We start from the raw sequence: 14539 nt of genomic DNA, 5'->3' as shown, positions 1-14539 counted from the left end.
AGGCCAGGAGCTGGCACATAGCTCTTGTAGGTGCTTCTGATGGCACCAAAATAATATTTAGACCACGCCCAAATACGACTTTTTGAAAGAACTATCATCAGCAGAAGGCCATACACCGCACACACGTGTGACAGTGTAACTCATGCACACGCAGCATTGGCAGGAGGAGGGTGTGAGGTCACCGTCAGTATAACCCATGAGCACACAGAGGTGGCAGTAGGAGGGTGGCAGCGGTCACATCACCAATGGCACCCCATGGCTGTGGGGCTCGGTGCAGAGCGGCCGTGTGCTGTCCCAAGGGCATCACGGGGGCCGGGAGCTGCCCGGCCCCGTGTCTGCGAGGCCGAAGGAGCAGCCCCTGCAGCCCTGGCTGGAGCAGTCGGGGTGGGGGTGGCTCGGGGGCACCGCCGGGATGTGCCTGGGCACGGTGCCAGGAGGAAACCACAGACTTCCTGCCTGGGCGCTGCGCGGGGAGCGCGGGGAGCGCTGCGAGGCCACGTGGGCTGTGGTTTGTGCACCTGCAGGCTGGAGCTCCTGATCCGCCTGCGGGGAATAACGGCCCCTTGGTGACAGGCTGAGAGTCAGGGACATGTCTGAGCCTCTGGGCTGTGGGTCTGCTGCCAGGGCAGGGACATGAGGGACCTTCCATGGGGCTCTCCAGGGAAGGATGGGTGAGCCAGCACTCCTGGGATGGGGCTCTGGCCTGGGCTAAGGCCCTTTCCCAGCTGCTGCTCCCAGCACAGCGGGGTCTGTAGCAGGGTCAGGGGCTCCTTCCTTCCCTTCCTGACACAGACCCCGGTGCAGTCCCAGCCCTGTGGTTCCCATGGCATGGGGGCGGCTGGACACTCTCACCTTGGGCTCTTGGATGTGCCTGGCATAGGAGATGCTCAGTGCTCCTGGTCAACACAGCAGGGCTCAAGGGGTGAAAAAACCCATTTCCCCCTGCCCACAACCAGCCCTGTCCTGTGACAGCCCCCCACCACAGTGACGTGACACCTGCAGCAGAGCCGTCTCTCTTATATGGTCATGAATGGCACTGGAGAAGTTCATTGGAGGGCTGGGCTGTGTCGGAGGGGAGATAGCTCCCGATAATGTCTAAAAAGGTCCTGCTGCTTTGATTGGCTCGTCCTGTAGCTGGGCTGGGATCTGCAGAGATATATTGCCCTCCCGTTATCACTGTCCCCATGAGTCCCCAGGAGCTGTGGCAGGGAGTGTGGCGCGGCAGGGATGTGCTGGCAGGGCAGGAGGCTCCGGATGGGCACAGAGGGACTCCTGTCCCCTCAGATGCTGTGGCTGCTCCTCTGGGTACAGCTGTGCAGAGGTAAGTGCCAGTTCCATTGTCCCACAGCCCAGGGCCAGCGGGTACCCGCATGGTCATCGGGATCTGTCTGGGAATGGGGTTGCTTTGCAGGTGCTACTGAGATGAGAGTCAGAAGGTGCTCAAGTCCATGGACCCTGTGCCTGCCTGTCTGGGTGGGAGAGTACCTCCTTTTCCAGGGCTCCGGTGTTGAAGGCAGCCTGTGCCTGGCTGGATTTGTAGGCAGCCTGACCTGGGGCACCCTTTTGGGACCCCCTGTTGCCCAGCACTGTGCCTCTGGAGGCGGTGGTGGCCTAGCTGGTGACGGCAGCACCCAGAGATGCCCAGGGCACTGCCAGCCTCTGGGGTACCCCGGAGGGTTTGTGTGCTGCTGACTGCCCCCTTGTTCCAGGGGAGCCCTGACCCCATGAGGACAGTTTGTGCCCCGCAGAGAGAAGGGGACGGGGGCATCTGCATAGAGAGACATCCTTCCTGGGGGGCCCGGCCCAGTGCAGAGGCCGGGCTGACACCAGGGGCAAGGATGGGATGAGGGTGGGGGCATCATCGGAATCGTCTTGGTGGGAACACAGAAAGCCCTGGGGGTGGGGGTGGGGGTGGATGGTGCTGGGGCTGGCGGTTTGCATGGGAAGCTGCAGGCCTGGGTACACGGGGCTGTCGAGGGGGTGCTGGGCTGGGGAAGAGAGGGTGCCCTGTGCTGGGCACAGTGTGCAGGTGTGTGTGGACAGGGGGCAGGTGGCCGTTGGGGTGGGAAAAGGTGCCTTGTGTGATGGGATGGCGAATGACCCAGCAGGGCCAGAACTGCACACAAGCAGTCTTGCGCAGCCCATGGGGATAGAAGGGACCCCCACACTGCCCTGGGGACAGCCTGGAGGGGAGAGGGCTCCCACCCTGGCACCTCTGACATGGCCTGGGCAGGGGCTTCCCCCAGACCTGCAGTGCTGGGGCTTGGTGCTGTGCCTGACTGGTCCCATGTTTGTGTTTGAAGGTGCTGCGGAGGTGAGGCTGGTGAATGGTGGCAGGCGCTGTGCTGGGAGAGTGGAGGTGAAACACGAGGGCCAGTGGGGGACTGTGTGTGGTTTCTACTGGAGCATGAACGATGCGTCAGTGGTTTGCAAGCAGCTGGACTGTGGGTCTGCTGTTGGAGCTCCTCAGTATGGACACTTTGGGCAAGGATCTGGCCCCATTTGGATGTCTTATGTTGGCTGTAATGGCACCGAATCCGCCCTCTCTGACTGCCCACATGGAGGATGGGGTGAAAATAACTGTGTTCATCAGCTGGACGCTGGAGTGATGTGTTCAGGTAACAGAACAGCCTGTTCCTCCGCTTTGGGAATGTGACTGGGAAAGGGACCTTAGGTGTGCCCTCAGGGAGCAACAAGTGGGCACCGGATCACTGCCCAATTTAATCAGTCGCACTGCTGAACTGGGATTGTCATTGCTGGTGTTCCCAGTCCCTGGGAAAAGCCCAGAGGGAGCCAACCACAGGACGAACTTACCCAGCCACAGTGTCTCAGCCCCTCTTCAGTCTGTGTCTTGGGCTGCAGATGAATCCTCCATCCCTGCCCCGGGTTTTCCACTGATCTCCACTGGTCTCCACCCATTCTGCCAGTTCCCAGCCAACAATGCTGAGGGTCCCTGTGCTGGAGAAACCAGGGGGGACTTGCTTGGCACTCCACACCTTGGAGGAACGGCATGAGATGGCTGGTCCCCCAGCTCATTCCCCTTGACAGGCATGAGTACCTCAACTGAATCAAAAGGGCTTTTTGGAGAGCATGAGTGCTGGGCCCTGGGAGAGGAGCAGGGTGGCACACAGCCCTTCGCTGCCTGTCCCCGGGGCTCGGCTGTGTGGTCCAGCACTGCGAGGCTTAGGAGCTTGGCAGCTGCTTGACTCTGGCTGCTCCCTTCTGCATCACCGCATGCACAGGCTCGTACTGGGAGGTGCCTGGGGCTGTGACAGCCCCACAGGGGCACGGCCCCATGCAGGCAGCACTGACCTGCTGCCAGCCTTGCCTGCCTGCCCATGGTTCCCCACACTGCCCCATGAAACAGAGGCTTTGGCATCATTTACTGACTCTCATCTGTGCCTGCTGTTACCCTCTGAGCCAGCATGAGCCCAGGGGGGCATGCGGGTCTCCTGTCCCTCTGCCTGGCCGTTGTCCTGGGACCTGTGCACCTCTGGGCAGAGCACTGTGTGCCTGGCTGAGGACACCCCCTCCAAGCAGGCATCGGAGGGATCTGGACAGGCACCAGCCATGGTAGCAGCCGCACCATTTCTGTGCTCTGTGACATCTGCCCCTAACAGGAACCTCCCAATGCCCCAGAACACCCCTGGGAGAGGGGTGCATTTCTGGCTGCATCAAGGTGATGGTCCTGCCTGGTCCCAAGATCTGCAGGGGCTGAGCGGGCTGAGCAGGCTGAAGCCATCATTATCATCTAGACCAGTTCTCCCAGACCCAAACTGCTCACACCACTGCAGTGCTGGGGGGACCATGCCGGGCAGCACAGGGTGCCTTGTGCAGCAGCAGGTTGTCTGAGCAGTGCCTGGTGCTGTGACAGACACGTACCCTCTAGTGCCGTGGTGGTGTAGAGAAGGGGTGCAGGGGGGCCTGGATGTGTTTGTGTCACCAACACTCCCCCAACAGCTTCCCCTGGGATGTGCAACGGGCCATTTGGTCACGGCTTGCTTGGAGGTGATGCAGGATGTGGCCATGTATCTGTCAGAGGGCTCTGGGAACTCCCAGTTATTTTGGTTTTTTCCAGGATTTGTCCGGCTGGTGGAAGGGAAGAGCCGCTGCTCAGGACGGGTGGAGATCCATGACGGGCACCAGTGGAAAACTGTCTGTGACTCCCACTTTGGTCCCAAAGCTGCTGACGTGGTCTGCAGGGAGTTGCAGTGCGGCGTGGCCCTGCCTGTGGCTGGGGAAGCTCACTTTGGAGAAGGGATGAGTCCCATGTGGGATGGAGAGCTGCAGTGTGTGGGGAATGAATCCCTCCTCGCCTCCTGCCCCAGGGGTTCTCCCAGGGACCAGCCCTGCACCCACATGAACAGCGCTGTTGTCACCTGCACACGTAAGGACTCAGGGTGGGGTGCTGAGCACTGGGGTGAGCTCCAGCCTGAGGGGGGGCAGGTTGTGCCTGTGGAGACAAGGGACCTGGGGTGTCTGTTCCCATGGGCTGGCAGAGAGGTGACCTTCCTGGGGGATCCTAGACAAGGGCAGGGCTGGGCTGATGCCCAAGGACAAGGAGGGGGCATGGGTTGGGAGGGCTCACTGGGATCATCATATTGCACCAGGGGGGACACAGAAAGGACTGCGGGTAGAGGATGAGCTGGGAGATGCCCAGGGCAGGCTGTGGTGCAGGGGATCTCGGGGCCCTGGGGAGAAGCAGCAGTGTGTGCTTGGGGGAGCCCTGGTAGGGGCAGGTCTCTTCTCAGGGTGCTGTCTGGGGAGGGGTGGGTGCCCTGGGTGGGTGTGGGCCGGGGGCAGGTTGCAAGGGGCCATTGTGGTAGAAGGAAGTGCCAAAGTGTGTGGGGCCACAAATGACCCAGCAGGACCGGAGCTGGGCATCCCCAGCCTTACACAGCCCATGGGGATAGAAGGGGCCCCTGCAGTGCCCCGGGGACAGCCTGGAGGGGAGTGGGCTCCCACCCTGGCACCTCTGACTGCACCCAGGCAGGGGTTCCCTCAGACCCACAGTGCTGGGGCTTGGCGCTGTCCTGACTCATCCTATGTCAGTGTTTGAAGGTGCTGTGGAGGTGAGGCTGGTGGATGGCGGCAAACCCTGTGCTGGGAGAGTGGAGGTGAAACAACAGGGCAAGTGGGGGACAGTGTGTAGTGACGACTGGGACATGAACGATGCGGCAGTGGTTTGTAAGCAGCTGGACTGTGGGTCTGCTGTTGGAGCTCCTCAGTATGGACACTTTGGGCGAGGATCTGGCCCCATTTGGATGGATGATGTTGGCTGTAATGGCACCGAATCTGCCCTCTCTGACTGCCCACATGGAGGATGGGGTGAAAATGACTGTGGTCATGCTGAGGACGCTGGAGTGATGTGTTCAGGTAAGGGGACAGCCTGTTCCCCACCTCTGGGGCTGAGACAGGGAAAGAGATCTGGCTGTGCCCTCAGGGAGCACCAAGTGGACAGCAGAGCATTGCCCAATGTGGCCAGTCACACTGCCGAGCTGGGACTGTCATTGCTGGTGTTCCCAGTCCCTGGGAAAAGCCCAGAGGGAGCCTAACCTAAGGTGCCCACACCCTGCCTGGCCCCTGAGCTGGCTCAGGTGAATCCCCCACCCTGCCCTGCATTGTCTGTTGATTCCCATCTTTCTCCTCATATTCACCCAGGACCTGCCTGGCAGTGCCAGGGGCCACGTCCCTCCATGCCAGGGGCACCAAGAGTGACTCATGTGGCCACCCACAGTACTGGGGAAGGGCATGGGATGGTAGCTGCTTTGGGGTTGTGCTCCCTGGCAGGCACAAGTCCCTTGGCTGAAGCAAAGGGGTTGCTCAGAGAGGAGGAGTGCTTGGCCTGGCCTTTGGAGCAGGGTGGCATGTGGCACCTCATTCCTCTCCCAGGGTCACCCCATGAGAGCCTGCCCGTGGGGACATGGTCCCATCCAGGAGTGCTGACCTGCTGCCCAGCCTCATGTCTGTCCCAGCCCCTGCCTGCCTTGCACTTCTGGATTTGCCAGCATTGACTGGCTCTCCTCTGTGCCTGCCCTTGCACTGGGAGCTTGTGTAAGCCCAGGGCTGCTCTTCTGTCCACTCTCCTGCCCTCTGCCCGGCTGTTGGCCAGGGACATGAGCATCCAGCAGTGCACTCTGGCCAGGACTGAGGACCTTTTTCCCCAGCAGGCGCCAGAGCAGGGGGCTGGCACAGACATTGACCGCAGGTTGAGCCTCACTACACTTGTGCCCTGTGACATGTCCCATCTAACAGCAGTGCCCCAACAGCCCAAGACCCCCCTGGGAACAGGGCATGTTTCTGGTGGCACCAAGCGGTTCCTCATGCCTGGCCCTGAGCTCAGTGGGGCAGACCGAGCTGCAGCAGCCAAGAGCGCCTGGGCTCATTTCCCTGGACCCCAAGTGCTCTGGGTGCTGCAGTGCCCAGGGACCAGTGCCGGGCAGCCCAAGGTCTGTGGGGCAGCAGCAGTTTGTCTGAGCAGTGCCTGTGGCAGTGGGTTTGGGAGGGAAGCAAGCCCACAAGGGCTGGGCTGATTTCTGAGGAGCGGCAGGCGGGCCTTGCTCTCTTTGTGCCATCAGCACCCTGTGAGAGCAGCTGGGGTGGTCATGGGGCTATTTGCCTTTGGCCACCTTGGAGATGAGGTGGGACGTCGTCAGGGGAGTGCCAGAGGGCTGTGGGAACTCTCAGGGGTCTTTGGTTGCTAAGGGATCTGGCTGGCTGGTCAGAGGGAATAGCCCCTTCTAAGGACATATAGCGACCCATGATGGGGACCCTTGGAAAACTGTGTCTCACACTTTGTTCCCAAAGGCATCAACATGGTCCGCAGGGTCTGCTGCGGGTCTGCAACAGACACATACCCTCTAGTGCTGTGATGGTGTAGAGAAGGGGTGCAGGGGGGCCTGGATGTGTTTGTGTCACCAACACTCCCCCAACAGCTTCCCCTGGGATGTGCAATGGGTCATTTGGGCACGGCTTGCTTGGAGGTGTTGTGGGAACTGCCAGAGAGTTCTCAGTTGTTTTATTTTTTCCAGGATTTGTCCGGCTGGTAGAAGGGAAGAGCAACTGCTCAGGACGTGTGGAGATCCATGATGAGGACCAGTGGAAAACTGTCTGTGACTCCCACTTTGGTCCCAAAGCTGCTGACGTGGTCTGCAGGGAGTTGCAGTGCGGCATGGCCCTGCCTGTGGCTGGGGCAGCCCACTTTGGAGAAGGGATGAGTCCCATGTGGGATGGAGAGCTGCAGTGTGTGGGGAATGAATCCCTCCTCGCCTCCTGCCCCAGGGGGTCTCCCAGGCACCAGCCTTGCACCCATGCGAACAGCGCTGTTGTCACCTGCACACGTAAGGACTCAGGGTGGGGTGTTGAACACCTGAGCTGTGCCAGGGGTCGGGGAACAGAGCAAGGACCATGCTGGGCCAGGTGTGAGGACAGGAGGGGTGATGGGTTGTCTGCAGCATGAAAATAGTGCAAGAGAAGAAAGGCATGCTGTCCCTCTGGCCTCTGCGCCAGCTACTGAGGGTACAAGAGCACCAATCCACCCTCAGTCCTCCTTCTCTGTCCCCAGAGTACACAGGGTTCAGGCTGGTGAACGGCAGCACGGCGTGTGAGGGGAGGGTGGAGGTCCAGGTGCTGGGGACCTGGGGGCCCCTCTGTGCCTCCCGCTGGGATCTCTCGGATGCCCACGTTCTCTGTCGTCAACTCAACTGCGGGTTTGCTGAGTCCATTCCTGGAGGAGAGCGTTTTGGGAGAGAGACTGGCCCTGTCTGGAGAGACTCATTCCACTGTGACGGGACTGAAGCCCACCTGGGACAGTGCCCAGTGATCACCCTGGGGGCCTCACCATGCTCCCATGGGAACAACGCCGCTGTCATTTGCTCAGGTGAGTGCTGGGAAAGTGATGCATTAACTCCATTTGCCCTTTGTGTGCAACACGGCCACCCGAAGCAGGGGTCCCATGGCAGTACCAGGCTGAATTTCTCCCTGGAGAAACCCTTGCTTCCCCAGGAGCCTTCTGGAGGGCTTTGCCTGCTCAGAGTGACTGCTCTGCTGTGGGAGAGCAGGGGACTGAACGGAGGGAGGCATCTGCCCCAAGGGCAGTGGCTTAGGCCCTGGTGCCACTGGCAGGCCTGGGCTCCTGTGTTTTTCTGCTGTGGGATGAGCCCAGGACAGGGCTGCAGGGCTCTGCTCCGTCCCTCGAGCTGCAGACAACCGCAACCCATCCCCACAGAGAGCCCCGCAGAGCCTCCTCCCACCACTCAGGCAGGAGCTGCCTGGGTGCCCCCAGCAGCAGCAGACCTGGGTATGAGCTGCAGAGCGGGCCTGGGCTCTGTCCTTGCTTCTTGTCAGCACAAGGCTCAATCCTGTCCTGTTTGGTCGGAGAATTCCCCCTTGCCCTCCTCCCTGAAGGGTGCCATGTTCCCCGGTGCCTCCAGTGGCTGTGGCATCTCTGCTCTCCCCAGGCTCAGCCAGGTTTGCATCCCTGCGGCTGGTGGGTGGAGGGAGCCGGTGCGACGGGCGAGTGGAGATCTTCCAGCATGGGACGTGGGGCAGAGTCCTGGATGACCAGTGGGACGTGCGAGAGGCCAACGTGGTGTGCCGGCAGCTGCAGTGTGGACAGGCAGAGACAGCCTACAACCCCCCAAAGCCTGAGCGAGGGACGGGCCCCGTAGGGCTGCGAGGGGTCCGGTGCACAGGGCAGGAGACCAACCTGACCCAATGCAACACCTCCCTGCCCGAGAGTGCACTGGCGGCAGGGGTTGCGGAGGATGTGGGAGTCATTTGCTGGGGTGAGCGGCACTGCACAGGCCCCCCAGATGATGGGGTGGGTGGGCAGCCAGCCCCTGACAGCAACTGGGGTTTCTCCCCACTGCAGGGAGCCGGCAGGTGCGGCTGGTGAATGGGGCTGGGCGCTGCGCGGGGAGAGTGGAGATCTACCACCAGGGCAGCTGGGGGACCGTCTGTGATGATGGCTGGGACCTGTCTGATGCTGCCGTCGTTTGCCACCAGCTGGGCTGTGGAGGGGCAGTGGAGGCGACTGGCTCTGCTCGGTTCAGGGAAGGCTCCGGGCAGATCTGGCTGGATGGCATGAACTGCTCTGGGGCTGAAGCTGCTCTCTGGGAATGCCCTGCCAGGCCCTGGGGGCAGCACGACTGCGGGCACAAAGAGGACGCAGGAGTCATCTGTTCAGGTCCGTTGTGAGATCCTGGTTCCTGGGGAGGCGGGACGTGGGGAGAGCCTGGCACGTCCAAAGCTGTCCCTGGCTGCCTCTGAACTCCTGCCTGAGCCCATCCTGCAGACACCCATGCACGGGCACCCTCAGTCCCACTGGGGGACACTGGTGAGCTCAGCTGTTCCCCAGTGTTAGCGGGAAGGGCAGGGATGTCAGTGCATCAGGGACTTCTCTCTGCCCCTGGGTGCAAGAGGGATGTGCTGGCCATGCCCCTGCCTGGCTGAGGGCATGGGGTGTGCAGAGGCGTCCCCTCTCCCACAGCCCCAGACCAGCCTGTTTCCCTTGGTGCCTTTCCTTCCAGAGTTCGTGGCCCTGAGGCTGGAGAACAGCGACGGCTGCTCCGGGCGCCTGCAGGTTTTCTACAACGGGACGTGGGGGAGCATTTGCTCCAACTCGATGACTCTCGACACGGTGTCGCTGGCATGCAAGGAGCTGGGCTGCGGGGATGGAGGATCCCTGGAAACACGGCTGCCCTATGGCAGGCTCTCTGGCCCTGCGTGGCTGGATAACGTGCAGTGTGGGGAGAAAACAAGCTCCTTCTGGCAGTGTCCCTCCACTCCCTGGGACACGCAGTCATGTGAAGACCTGCAAGATGAGATCCACATCACCTGCAACGGTAACTCTGAGCCACTCGGGCACCAGTGTCACCCCAGCTCCTGCTCCCCGCTGGGCACAGCCAAAGGCAGAGAAAGAGTTTGGAGGGGCATTTCTTTCTATGTCAGACCCTACTCCTGCCGGTGGCACAAATGTGACCCCAGCCACACATGTCCAGCAGCGGTTGCCACCCAGGTTGCCAAAAGCGCCTGGGGAAGGCAGAGGCATCTCCAGGTGAGGTCTCAGAAGAGACCAGACAGGGTTCAGAAGAGCCTCCCCTCCATAGACAACACGACTGCTGCTCTGTGAACCAGGGACCTTTAGGGGCTGAGCAGTCAGGGTCCCCCTAGATCTGCGCGTGTCCCCTGAATGACTGGGATGCAGATGCTGCCATGACCAAGATGGCACAGGGAGGCACAAGTAGAGCTCAGCCTTGCTGTGTTCTGCACGATCCCCTGAACCAGCCCCCTTCACTACAGGGTTTCTTTCTTCCGAGCGACGCCCAGGAATGTCCCCGGCCCCGTTGGCCCCATGCCCCAACTCCACGAGCTGCACAGGTATTGAGCTGCTCCTCTGTGTACCCTTCTTGTCTGGCAGGGCTCTGCCTGGTGTCTGGGTGCCATGGGAGGTCTTTGCCTTCTCCAGACAGGGAGAAGATTCGTGCTGTGGGAGGCGAGGACGGGTGCTTGGGCAGAGTGGAGGTCTGGCACCGCGGCTCCTGGGGGACGGTGTGCGACGATTCCTGGGACATGCAGGATGCCGAGGTGGTGTGCAGGCAGCTGGGCTGTGGCCCTGCGGTGTCTGCCCTGAATGAGTCCGCATTTGGGATGGGGCAAGGCCCCATCTGGCTGGAGCAGGTGGAGTGCCGGGGGACAGAGCTGTCCCTGCAGGACTGCTGGGCCCAGCCTGGGGATGGCGGTGCTTGCCGGCATAAGGAAGACGCTGCTGTGCTCTGCTCAGGTGAGTGGCAGGGCTGGGACCTCTTGTTCAGGTGTTGGCAGGGAGCTGGAGAAGGCCGTTTGTCCACTTGGTCCTGGCATGGGCGCTGACCTCCCAGCAGTGAGACCATTCCTGAAGAGTGCAGGAGCCTGGCGCCAGGTGGGCAGCAGCCTCAGTGGAGCTGGGTGTCCTCAGGCCACTGCCTGTGGGGCCCTGCAGCCCCAGGGCTGTCCCCTGGGCTGCCTGTGCCATCCTGCCTGCCGCCCAGAGCAGAGGCCGTGGGCCCTTTCTAGCACTACTGGAGGGGCAGTTTGGGTGGGATGTGTCAGGGACATCTCCAGACACACCCAGGGCGTGTTGGGAAGGAGGCTCCCCAGTACCCGCACACCCGTCCTCTCAGCCCAGCTCTCCTTCTCCTCCTCTGCAGCTCCAACCAGGACAGCAGCATCCCCACCCCGAGCAGGTAACTCGTCCTCCCGCCTGAGGCTGGGTATCCCAGCACCAGGCTGTGACCCACAGCTGGATGGAAGGGGCTCCTTGCTGGGGTGTGAAGCTCCCAGGAGGAGGCACTGGGGTGGTGGTGGGAGAGTTGGGGAGGGCTGTAATTTCCTCAGCAGGGTGGAAGCTTCCCCATTACTCATCCCTGGGGTCTTCCACCCTCTGCTGCCTTTAGTGATGGGAGTCAGGACTGGTGCTGCCCCCACCTCTCCCAGGCCTGGTGTTTCCCTTCCATGTTCTTGCCCATGCAGATCCTACCCGGGGTCGTTTGACCAGCAGCGGGAGAGTCTCAGTGCCCGTCATCATCTGCATCATCCTGGGGGCCCTTCTCTGCCTGCTCCTGGCCCTCCTGGCTGGGCAAGTGCTAAGCGCCAGGGCTGGGCGCAGAGGTGGGTCCTTCCATAGCAGTCCCAGGGACCATGCCTCCTGGAAGGGCTGTGGGGTGCTGCGGGGTGTCACTGAGGGGCACAGGCAGAGCTGGGGGGATGAGACTGTGTGCTGCCACCTGTCCCATGCACCACCCCATTGACTGCCTGGCCATGGGGCACCAGCAGCAAGGGGTGGAGAGAGCTCAGAGGAGGGGGGAGGTAGTGATGGGGCGAGGAGAGAAATGGCAGAGTGGAGATGGCCAAGGCTGGCAGTGCTCTGGGTAGCGCTGGAGGGGGCTCTGGGGCAAGGGAGATGGCAGGAGGAGCATGGGGCAGTAGAGTCCATCTCCATGCTGTCAGGCCCCCAGGCTGTCCCTCTGCCCAGCCCTGCCCATCCTCGCCCATCCCCCGGCAGGGCAGGGGCCCTGCTATAGGCCCATGGGGCACATAAGGGGCAGCTCCAGGTAGCGAGGAAACATGGGAGCTGCTCCAAGGTCAGACAAGGGGGGAATGACGCAGGGGCCAGAGGGGCATGAGCGCTGTCTCCGAAAGGATGATGCGAGGGTGACGCTGCCCCAGATAATCTCCACAGCAATGTTGCCCTCACTGGGGATGTGGCAGCCGTGCCTGGACAGTGCAGTGGGGCTGTGCTGTCGGACCAGTCCTGGGCTGGCCAAAGGAACAGGTTTGGGGGAGCACAGTGGGGTCCCATCACCGCTCTGCCTGTCCCTGTGCCAGCCCTGCCTCTGTCCCCAGGCTCCAGGAGGGCTCAGGAGCTCTTCCCCGAGGCCGTGTATGAGGAGGTTGGTTACAGCCCGGTGTGGGAGAAGCAGGCAAGGTTTGGTCGCTCAGGTGGGTGTGGGTCCTCCCTGCAGGCCCATCTGCAGGACCCTTTCCCCTGGCCCCAACACAGGGCTGATCCCCTGAAGCCTCCCAGCCCATGGTCCCTGCAGCGCTGGGGCCGTGTGGTCTGTGGGGAGAGCATCCAGGTCCTGGGCCCGGGAGAGGAGCTTCCTCCCAACCAGCTTTGCCCATCCCAGCTGGACAGCCCCTCTCTTCCTGCTCCTGCACCCCATGTGACACCCGAGGAGTGAGGGAAGGGGCCACGCTAGGGCAGCTCTGGGAGCACCTTTGAGACGGTGTTTGTCCTGGGGGACCAGGGTGATTCCCAGCCCTCCTCCCCATGCAGCCCCGCCTCTGTGGGTCCCCCTTCCCCAGCAGCGCTGACCATGAGACAGGTCCGTGGGGCTCGCTCCATAACACCCTCTGTGCATCTCTCCAGGCTCCTATTCAGAGGAGTCCCTGACCCAGCTGCAGCCCTTCCCTGGGGACAGCGAGGAGGAGGATGGTGTGGGATCGGCACCAGGTAATGGAGGCAGGAAGGGGCTGATCTCCCTGAAGCCATGTGGTGGATACAGGTGTCACTGAGTGTCACCATCACAGATGGGGAGGACATGGGGGTCTCCTGTGGTGCTGCCACCACCAGTGTCTCATCCCTGTGTCCCTGTGCATCCTCCTGTCCTCTGCTCTGCAGGATGTGTATTCTCACTGTCACCAGCTGCCCTCTCCTTTCAGATGTTCTTGTCCTGCCTGGAGGTGACCCAGTGGATGGCTATGATGATGCCAGGGAGGTTTCTGACCCTGGGGATGATGCTGCCCCTGGGCAGGGAGCTTGGGAAATGCCCAGGGCACCAGAGGAGAGAGCAGGGCCCAGGGATGCACTCGGAGGTGAGAGGGAAAGATAGTGTTGCTGGTTCCTGGGGTACCATCCCTGGTGCCACCCAAGTTGCTACCGTACTGACACCCAAAGCTCCTGGGAAGGGGGAACCTGACCCAGGAGTTGTCCTTGGAGGGACTGGGGGTGGGAGAAGGAGCTGAATGTGGTGAGGAGTGGGGAGGAAGGTGATGCACAGACCCCATGGGGCAAACTGCAATGCCCTGCCTTGCTGTTTGCAGGGAGCAGCCTGCGCTCCCGGAGAAGTGCTGGGGTCCCTGGAGCTGAAGGAGACACCTCGTCCGTGTCCCTGGGGAGCATGGGCTATGATGATGCTGAAGAGGTGTCTGTGGCACATCCCCGTGAGGACACAAAGGCTGTGACAGCGGAGCTTGGTACCCAACAGTCCCTGAGCCCCAGGCCAGGAGAGCCCATCCCTGCTGTGCAGCTGGGTGCAGGCAGGAGGGAGGAGAGGCCTGTGCAGCTGGGAGAGCTGTGAGCACCAGGGAACCGTCTTCCTTTACCATGGGCAGCAGAAATGGCTGGGAGTTCCCTCTATTTTTATTCCCATTTTCACACTGTGCATCCATATTTGTTCTTATTAAAAGTCTCTGGGGGCTTTGACCCAGAGCTGCTGCTTGCCTGCCCAGGTGTTGGGTCATCTCCCTGAGGCTGATCAGGGGAGCAGAGAACAAAGACACAGTGGTAGGGAAGAGGCGCATCTCAGGGACAGCAGGCTCGGGGTCAGGCTGTGGGGCTGCGAGAGCCCCTGGTGCCTGGGGAATAATCCTGCTGACAGAGCCATTTCCATCCTGCTGGCCACAGGCAGTTTCTAGTCAAAATGGCTCTAACAATGGTTAGGAGGCAGCTCTGCTCCACACTGCCCCAGCACAGGGTGCAGAGCCACTTTCTGGGACACACAGGGCTGGAATTCCCTCTCCTCATGCTCTGCCAGGACCCCAGTCTCCATGGGCTGTTCCTGCTCTCTTGGGCCCTCACAGACCCCCGAGCACTCTTGTCACAGGCACAGAGCTGCCTCCTTCCTGAGCAGGGGCTGTAAAGCCCCACGGCAGCCCTGGGACCCCCTCCTCCTGCTCCCCTCCAGCCCCCACCCCTGCCCTCCTGCTGCCTCGCCAGGGGTGTCAGTTTGGATTTGTGTCGGGGCAGTACTTGTGTGCAGGTACGGGAGGGATGGGA

The 14539-nt window shown here is 61.7% G+C and overlaps 1 protein-coding gene across 1 annotated transcript; it reads left to right on the top strand.

The window, feature by feature from the left end:
* Nucleotides 1-7564: 7564 nt before the first annotated feature.
* On the top strand, nucleotides 7565-10387 carry LOC309603880 (scavenger receptor cysteine-rich domain-containing protein SCART1-like; the record flags this gene model as incomplete). Its single annotated transcript, XM_082338764.1, has 5 exons — nucleotides 7565-7883; nucleotides 8470-8786; nucleotides 8873-9187; nucleotides 9531-9600; nucleotides 10303-10387. Coding segments are annotated over 5 exons (1106 nt in total), but the record flags the coding sequence as incomplete, so codon positions are not given.
* Between the last annotated feature and the right edge of the window lie 4152 nt (nucleotides 10388-14539).

This window comes from Platalea leucorodia (assembly GCF_965183815.1).
Source record: "Platalea leucorodia genome assembly, contig: HAP1_HAP1_SCAFFOLD_229, whole genome shotgun sequence".
In the NCBI taxonomy this organism is placed as follows: domain Eukaryota; kingdom Metazoa; phylum Chordata; class Aves; order Pelecaniformes; family Threskiornithidae; genus Platalea; species Platalea leucorodia.
Note: the sequence above shows the minus strand (reverse complement) of the source record. Positions and strands in the feature narration are given on the sequence as shown.